Source organism: Gymnoscopelus braueri (genome assembly GCF_963280865.1).
Source record: "Gymnoscopelus braueri genome assembly, chromosome: 8".
Taxonomy (NCBI): domain Eukaryota; kingdom Metazoa; phylum Chordata; class Actinopteri; order Myctophiformes; family Myctophidae; genus Gymnoscopelus; species Gymnoscopelus braueri.
The window spans coordinates 13835380-13845109 of record NC_137609.1 but is presented as its reverse complement, the minus strand read 5'-3'; the positions used below and the strand labels follow the sequence as shown (position 1 = coordinate 13845109).

Sequence of the window (9730 nt, the reverse complement as noted above, 5' to 3'; positions counted from 1 at the left end):
ACAAGGTGTGTAAATCATAGGCAGTTAGCTGTGTCACAGAGGTGCAGAGCAAAAGGAAGAAAGGAAAGGAAGATGAAAGTAAGTGACTGTTCCACCCCAACAATGAATCTACATCTATCTATCTATATATATATATCCATCTATCAACAATATCCATCCGTTCCTTCACCCCTCCATCCATCCGTCAAATAAAGGTGAAGAGAAAGAGAGAGCCAGCAAGTGAGATAGATGAGGATGATGGAGTGAGACAGAGAGGTGGACAGAGACAAAGAGAGTGATTCCATTACTTGTTTTTTCTTATTTTTATTTTTTTCCAAATGCACCAGCCCCCATCACTTCATTTTTATCACAGGGGGAACCATAAAAAAACTCCCAGTACACAGTTCTGAAGTCATTTCATGTCTCTGTAGTCCAACGTAAACTTCATGATATTACAATTTCTACCAAGGCTCTCACTGATTTCCTGCTACGCTGCATGCAATGACCTTCCAAGAGCCTAAATCTAACCTCAAGATGACAAGATCCAGTCAGTTGACCTCAGCTTGTTATGGATTCTATAGTAGCAGAATTGTATGTAATATGTAAATAAACAATTAATAAGCAACAGACAGAAAGTATTCGACACTTTGATAAAAGTTCCCTTTCTTTAATTAATGACAGAAATGTGCACAAAGGGTAATTACACGACGATTATTTTACATCATGTACTGTAATCTTTGCAGAATGGGTGATAATATCTGTCCTGAAATTAAAGTGTCACCGCACATGAAGTCTGAGTGATGTATATTGTGATTAATTAGTATTAGGAATGGCACTGTGCCATTAAAATAATAATGGGAGATAAAGATCTCACTCCCCATTAATGAGTTTAGTTTTAAACCACCCAATCATTTCTTGGAAGCATATTACAAGCCCACACACTGGCCCTCATTTATCAACGCGGTGCAGCCCAAATAATGGGCGTAGGGCGAGATCACTGCACCTTTCGGCATTTATCAATATATCCTGACGTGGGCTTCATCCTACCATACGCTGAGATCTCACGTCTGGTCGAGACCAGTTGTTGACGTTGGCTGCGCCCGTTTATTCCATTCTAGACCTGCGGAGCAGCATTGTCTGACTGTCTGACAGGCATCTGGACACATAATCCACTCCTAAATGTATATCTACACACTAATAATTAATCCCTGTGAAAATATAACATTTTATAAAGTAATTTAAACAAACTGCTTTAACAGTCATTCAGTTGCATTGGCTATTTTAAAATAGCAGATCTGCAAGCTCAAAAACGGGTCGCATCGCGACGCGTTGTGAGCTTGTAGATCTGCTATTTTCAAAATATACGAGCGCTTTTGCGTCGGGACTCGGGAGTCCCGCGGTCGGGACTGCCGACGATCTTTTCATGGACAGTGAGGTGTACAAACTTACAGTAGCTTGTCCTATGTTATGGAGTTATGTCATAGAGAGTTTTGAAGACTACAACCTGGCTGGGTTAAGGATATAAACCCGACGCTCCAATCTCTTATTAACGTGGCGGACCGAAACCACTGCCGCCCGTCCGAGTCTCACGGGGAATATCCTACATGACTGCTTGTGCACTGCTCGGTATGGGTTAAATAAATTAATATACAAACGTATTCCATTCATGGCGATGTGATTGGTATCATAATATGTCATTCATGTAGGCTACAAGCCTACGTGACAAAGATTGTACCGCTACGGTACGGATTACAATACATGAAAAACACAGCTGGGCTGGCGTGTGTGTGTGTGTGTGTGTGTGTGTGAGAGAGAGAGAGAGAGAGAGAGGGGGGGGCGTGTGCGTGTGCGTGTGTGGCGAGGCAGGCGGGGGAAACTCTTTCTCATTGGCTTTTGATGTCTTTGGTCGTATTCTGGTCCTTCTTCATGTCGTAAAATCGGGGCGTTTTGAGAATATTTAAGGGCGTGTTATTTAAATGACGCTAGGTTCCAGCCGTGACATTTATCAAGCCTGGGACCAAATGTAGGCTCGGATCAGCTGTGTAGGATTCGTTGATAAATGTGACTTCGACTTTGGTGTACGGCCGAATATATGGAAAAATATACGCCGGTTTATACGCTGCGTTGATAAATGAGGGCCACTGATCCTCTAAGGGTACAACCTGCACAATACAAGCTTTTCAACATGTTATCAGTCTCAGTACAACTCCAAAATCCAGGTTTGCTTTACCCCGTGTCGACAAATGATATGAATGCAAATTACCCTTCAGCAGCTCTGAAATATAATGAAAAACCCATATTTTTTACACGTTCAAACATTAATATTCCTTATACTTGAGAGCTGGAAGCAACTGAAACGATGCCTCCTTCGTGTGCATGTCTGGGTGCTCTCTGGTGGCCATGTTGACATTTGGATTATGGATTTGGTTTTTAAAGCCCACTGCCTCAGCAGGTCATGATTATCTTTCAGCCTGTAGTTCTCGGGGTAATCATGATGGAGGGAATTCAAGCACTCAGTTCAACGCCTCATAGCCATTAGACACAAGAGAGTGTTCAGCTCTAGGCTGTTGTCACCTACTAGCTGTACTGTCTAGAGGGAAAAAAGCGTGACATTTTTTATATTTCTTTACTCAAATTATTGTATTTTTCCATCATTTCATTGGCATATTCTCTACTCAGTTCATGGGCATTTGTACGGACATCACTGTCTCTGGTGTTGAGCCAAAGTATGGGAGTCAGGTAAAAGATGATTCACAACTCTGGACTGACACTACACAACTCATAGATGTTTAAAATCTTAGTCAGGTACAGTATGGTCATATCTGACATAGATCCCACGGTGGATCGTAACATTGTATTTGTCTCATTTGTCCAAACTTTCCACACAGACCAAGAAAATACATGTTCGCCACCATAGCAACAAGACTTCTGGTGTGAATACAAACAATCTTATTAGTTACTGTAAAAAAATTACAATTCATTCTACTCCGTATTCCATTAGGAGTAAATATTCAATAGGGTCTCAAGGCACTACTGTAAGGCATGGAAAATACTAACGCAGTCCATTTTCTTATTAAGCTTAAGATATGAGTAACAAAACTATTACTTCCTACAACAACAAATGACGAGACCCCTCAGTTCTAAAAAGTGTGTACTTGTGTGCGTACACCTGTGTGTTTGTGTGTTTGTGTGTGTGTGTGTGTGTGTGTGTGTGTGTTTGAGTGTATCCAGGTTCACGCATTTTGCTCCCACTCTTTGATGACGTCCACATACCAGGTTCACATTAGGTAGAAGTTGGGGAAATCATCTGTTTTGTTGTGTCACAGCTTTTCTTTTCAACAATTCATCTCTTTGTTGGCCAGAACTAATGCTGTCCGACATGGAATATAGACCTGAAGGAGGAAAAATAAGGAAAGGAGGAAGAGGGAAAGAAAATTGTTTATAATGTCCAACGATACAATGCAGCATGAGACAAGCTATGATAGGCTAATGCTGAAAATTGACTTATGATGAATGCACTGTTATGTCTGCACACACATAAGACTAAATTATCCTTTATTTTTTACCTAATAATTTTTATACCAATGTGAACTTGATTTGTAGTATTGAAAACTACCAGACAACAAAAGTTAAGATGGCAAGCCCAAGACAAGCAATATACATACTGTACGTACGAATGCACGCACTTGAAGATTACAGTAGCTGTTGTCGGTGAAGAGTTTTTGTGTAGAAGGAATAGAAGAGTGGATAATTAAATCATGCATTGCATTCAGAGGCATTCACCTGCTAAAAAAAAACACAGTTGAGAACCACACTGAACTGTTGTCTTGTGGGTCAACTGGGGAGAGAAAAAACTGTCCAAAAGACTTGATACATGGTGCTGTAGTTCAGATAAAAGCCACTTGGGGTCACTATAAGCCCCTACAAAGGGCTGTTTTTTTTCTTTCTTGTTTGTGGCAACGTTTAAGGTCTGCACTTAGTTCAGTCGCTGTTAAATGCCAACGATATACAGTGACATTTGCTGATAGACTGGCTGCATGTGAACTATGGTGAGTGAAAACATAAACGTACGTAGGTGTCACGAATTGAATGATTCTGTTCCTCCCAAGGGTTCGTCAAATCATTGCACGCATCAGCGAAGGATTACGCACCATTAAAGACCACCATTAAAGATAATTATGTGACGTGAAAACAGGTGTAATATTAGAACACACTCAGTATTAGTTACAAAAACTAGCTTGTCAAAGATGTAATGAGTGTGTGTGTGTGTGTGTGTGTGTGTGTGTGTGTGTGTGTGTGTGTGTGTGTGTGTGTGTGCGTGCGTGCGTGCGTGGTGGTGGGCTGGCTAGGTAGGCTGCAAGATTGTGTGTAAGGAGAGCACCAAAGGATATTTTAAATACACACTGACTTCAGATCAGTGCGGCAGAAGGGATGCCAACCAAAAGATCCCCTTCAGGCAACCTGCAGTAGACTCTAAAAGCCAATCTGCAGGATCCAAGGGTTCATTTGCACTCGTTATAACACACATTGAGGACGGATAACTTGGCTTTTTAAACACAATGTGTGCACAGTAAAATCCACAGTCTTCATTTTAACCCAGAGAGTGTACAAATGGTCCGTTTGGTTCCACTTGTACACTCTCTTGTACTTATCTGTCAAGGGGACACGGCGACAAGGGAGAGATCAAACGCAGTGAGGAGCGCTTTGATAGGAGGTGGTGTCACTATCCACATCCATTTTGCTGAAGGCTTGTATTCCAAAACCATCAAATCATGCCACTTTTGTAGTTTTAATGTGATTTTGTGTGTCATTTCCCCCAGACAGTATCAGGAAGGCAGTTCCTGAGCTCAGAGTGTAACCCGGGACAATGTGGTTACAGTAGTACGTGGTCACACTCCTACACTTTTGGGGGAAATCACTCCTTATTCTGTCCAATCTGGTCTCACTTTAATTGTCACCCACAAGCTACTAAAAAAAATCCCCCCAGTTTTTCTTTGCTAACAAATGAATGAGGTATGATATACAACAGTGAAATCCACAGAGTTCCTTTATCTAATTGTAACAACTGTGCAAATGTCTTACGGGTCTGTTTGGTTACACTTGTACACTCAAAGTTAAATTAACAGGATTTAACAGTGTACTGACAGCATGTAGCCTTCTGCCTTTGTCTGCATATTCAGGGTATAATACAAGCCTAATCTGACACGGTATTATCAGGTATTATTATTACCATCACCTATTGCATGACAAGCTGGTATTAATTTCTCTGTACTTTTAGTTTAGTACACTGTGCAAAACATGCATTTGGTTTCACAGTTTCCTCTAGGCCAGTTGTTCTCAACGTGGAGAACGTTCCAAATTATTGATAGTTATGGACCAAATGCACCGTTACAGGCTCAGCCCTAATCCACACCAAACTGAGGGTCCTTTTTTTAAATTAAAAAGTTTGCGAATCACTGCTATAAGAGTCCTGTATATCCTACTCAGAAATCCTGCATGAATCATTTCATGCAGCGTTGCCTCTGCACCATATACTCTAAGCACCGAAATACATTCTCACATGAACTTCATACTTTACAACAATGAGTTCTTAGTAATTGCATATCTGGATTCAATGCAGTGTAATTTCTATACGCTGGCCCTTTGTGTGCATTCTGCTCTCCCCTAGATGACAGCACAGAAAACAGGAAAGATAAAAGTAGTGTGTGTACCAAAGCTTAGAACCGCCAGTCAATGTGCAGAAATAAAGTGACTAATAGGCTCCATTGAATTTCAGGGACAGAAGCTGTCTGAACACAAATAAGCCTGCAGATACTGAAAAACAAAAGTGCACACAAGCACACATGCACGCGCATACACACGCACGCACGCACACACACACACACACACACACACACACACACACACACACACACACACACACACACACACACACACACACACACACACACACACACACACACACACACACACACACACACACACACACACACACACACACACAGAGAGTGTGGCTTCTTTAATTACAGTGCAGCAGACGTCCTCAGACAAAGATCACAACAAAGTATCGTTCTGTTCCTTCCTACATCCCATTCTGTCTATAGTCTCTACAGCGTGCGTGTGCATGTGTCTTTGTCTTTGTGTGTACACTACAGTACACGCGCACGCACACACACGCACACACACGCACGCACTCAAGCACGCACAGGCATTGGCACACACGCACACACATGCAGTACTTCCCATTATCTCTGCGGTTGTTTTGTGCCCAGAGTGTGCTGATCGAGAAGTGATGGAAACTTTTCTTTTTTAAAGTCAGAGGGTAGAAAGTTCTCCACTCTCCCTCTCCCTCTCTCTCACCCACACACAGTCTGTCTCTCTCCCGCACTTCCCCTCTGTTGCTTTCTCTCTGCCTATCTTTCCCCCTTCTTTTTTCTATCTATCTCTTTCCCTCCTTCTCCTTATCTCTCTCTTCCCCCTCTCTCTGTCTGTCTCTCCCTCTCTCCCTGTCTCCCCCTCTATCTCTCTATCTTTCCCTCCCTTTCCTCTCTCGCTCTGTCTGTCTCTCTTCCTCTGTCTTTTCTCTTCTCTCTATCTCTCTCTCAAAGCGCTGTGTCAGCAACATCACCTTTCCTCTCCTTCTAACCCATCCCTCCTTCCTCTTCCTCCTCCCCTGTGTACCATTCCTCCTGTGTCTCCTTTCTGCTCCTCTCATCTACCACTGTGGGGGCGGGGTGTGGGGGTGTGAACATCAAAGCCTAATCACTTGGAAGACTTTGCCGTGGTTAAGACACCCCGGGCCTGGGCAGGAGTACTCTACATCAGATGTCTCCGCTTTGCATCCACGTTCACAGTCTCACGCACTCACGCACGCACGCACACACACACACACACACACACACACACACACACACACACACACATGTATTTGTATTGCTATACTTGTGAGGACATCAACATTTTAGGACAGCATTAAAAAGTTGGACCTCACAGCTGCATTTGACACTTTAGACCACAACATTCTCATCTCACGCTTAGAGTGTTGTGTGTTGTGTGTGTGTGGTACAGCATTAAATTGGCTCAGGTCCTACTTGAAAGACCGATCTTTCTCTATACCCCTTGGTGACTCCACATCGTCCTCTGCCCCCCTCCTGTGTGGAGTCCCGCAGGGTTCAATTCTTCGCCCCATCCTTTTTTCCCCTGTACTCCCTCCCCCTGGATTTGATTTTTAAAAAGCATGGCATTTCTTACCACTTTTATGCAGATGACTCGCAGATCTACATGCCCCTGAAAAAGAATGATACCAGCTCCCTGAACATACTGCTGGACTGTCTGAAGGACATAAAAGCATGGATGGCCCTAAACCTTCTAAATGGTAATGAAAGTAAAAAAGGACGTCATGGCGTTCAGACCCAGCCCTGCCTGTGACACCTCTTCTCTGGATCTGGCCTCCCTGCAGCCATTTTTAAAACCACTGGTCACCAACCTGTGGTGTCAAATTGGACAGTGATTTTAAGCTTGACAAACAGATTAACTCTGTTGTTAAATCCAGCTTCTATCAGCTGAGGCTTTTAGCAAAAGTCAAGTCTGCAGTAGCCCTTTGTGATTTTGAATGTCTTATCCACGCTTTTATCTCAACCTGACTTGACTACTGTAATGCACTTCATGTTGGCGTTAGCCAAGCCTGCCTGTCATGCCTACAGTTAGTCCAAAACGCTCTTAACAGGGGCACGGAAGTATGATCACATCTCCCCGATTCTTGCCTCCCTCCACTGGCTCCCTGTTCGTTACAAGATTCAGTTTAAGTTTAAGGTTTGTTTTTAAGTCTTTAAATGGGTTGGCACCAATATACATTTGTTTACTGAGTGTACAGAACTTTGGTTCAATGCTGGTGTTTTAAATGTGCACTGTAAATAAAGTGGATTGGATTGGATAGATCTACCTTTTTTTTTTTTATCGAGATTTTCGAGAAATCTTTGAATACATATATATTTATTTTTAAAGCTGACATCTTTGCTTCTGGTGGTCGCTGGCACAACATATTTTTGAGATGGGGGTCCGCAGCGAAATACATGTCATTTTGGGAGTCCTTGACATGGAAAGGTTTAAGAACCACTGATATAAATGTCCTAAATCCTAAACCCAACCTGAATCTTTTCTCAATTGTAAGCCATAAAACACATTTTCTTGTGAGGACCAGGACAAGTTCACACAAAGTCTAATTAGCAAATTCTCCTATACTTGTGGGGACATTTTGCCCACTCAACAAGTACACACACACACACACACACCTCCTCCTCTCCTCCTCCTTTAAGCTGCTGTGCTGCCTTTGGTGACTGAATTTCCCTCACGGCACGGGATCAATGAAGGTCTTACCTCTCTCTCTCTCTCTCTCTCTCTCTCTCACTTGCTGTACACATATAGAAATCATCATACATTCTCTCTTCACTTGTTCGTGTGCACTGTGCATACATGTGGTCCTGTATGGCGTATGCCAGTGTGTGTGCATGTTAAAACTCCTCTAGAAAGCCTCCTATAAGGCAGGGGTTCTCAAACCTTTCCATAGGCTGTGCCCCCCCCCCCCCCATTGTAAAATGGCAAAAAATAGAAAATAGCCAAAACAGATTATCAATAGTACAAGCTCATGTGTCACGTCACATCGTATTGCATTTTCACAGTTTAAAACCTTTTTGGAAATGTTTTGAGAAACATTTTGACACAAAACGTCATGCCCCCATGTAGTACAAATAAAAGCATTTATATTTGTATTCTCCATTCCATTCCAATTGGTCCCCTGGCGGCCCCCCCCCGGGTCCCACTTTGAAAGCCTGTGTCCTTCCTGCTTGGACTCATATTGAGGATTTAGGGAACACTGGTGGGCTCTAATCTCCTCACAAGCGAGGCGGGGCAGCCAAACTGCTTTTCTACAGACTCCCCACAGAGAGGCTTCATCTCCGCCACTGGCACCTGGGAGAGATGAGGATGGAAATGAAGGCTGAGAGGGGGGGGTGGTGGAGATGATGTGCCTGATTAAAAAGAACACAGTGGGAAAATGATAAAGTTTAAGCCCACTTTGAAGCCGCGGCTCGGTAAATAAATGATGTGGTATAAGACTCAAGGAATGGCTGCCTGCTACACACCTGCGGCTCAGTGCTTAAATATTCATTTCCTGTCACAATCCGCGCTCGCCGGGGCGTGTGTATGCATGTGAAACACACACGCTAGGATAAGCTGGCTCACGAGGGGAAGGGGCGAGGGGAGAGGAGAAGACAAACAGACAGAGAAAGAGAGAAGGGGAAGGGGGGGGGGGGGTTCAGAAGAGGAGGCCAGGGTAGAGGAGAGAATAGAAGGTGAGGGGAGATGAGAGGAGGAGGCGAGAGGAGAGAGGAAGAGAGGAGGTGAGGTGAGAAGAGAGGATTTGCTTGTTAACCCATTAAGGCCTGCAGTTCCAATTCTACAACAATGTCTTCTAAATAAATAAAAAATTTCTGAAAGACTTGTGTTACTAGTGGTTCTCAAACTTTTTCATGTCAAGGACCTCCAAAATGATATGTATTTTTGGCCGTGGACCCCCCGCCCATCTGAAAATATGTTGTTCCAGGGACCCCCCCCAGTAGCAAAAATTTTAGTTAAAAATGTTCGCTTTACAAATATATATATATTCAAAGATTTGCACTAATTTTCACGATCTGTAGCTGATCTACAAGCTCATAGCGTGGCACTCGGTGCTGCGCTATGAGCTTGTATATCT

General features: G+C 43.2%; 1 protein-coding gene across 1 annotated transcript in view; it reads right to left on the bottom strand.

Annotated features, from left to right (window-relative positions):
• Nucleotides 1-2557: 2557 nt before the first annotated feature.
• Nucleotides 2558-9730, bottom strand: part of gbe1a (glucan (1,4-alpha-), branching enzyme 1a) — a 183382-nt gene continuing 176209 nt past the window's right edge. Inside the window, exon 16 of the mRNA XM_080436613.1 lies at nt 2558-3371. Within this exon, the coding sequence (XP_080292739.1) occupies nt 3315-3371 (57 nt within the window). The 3' untranslated portion in view covers nt 2558-3314. The remainder of the gene's footprint in view (nt 3372-9730) is intronic.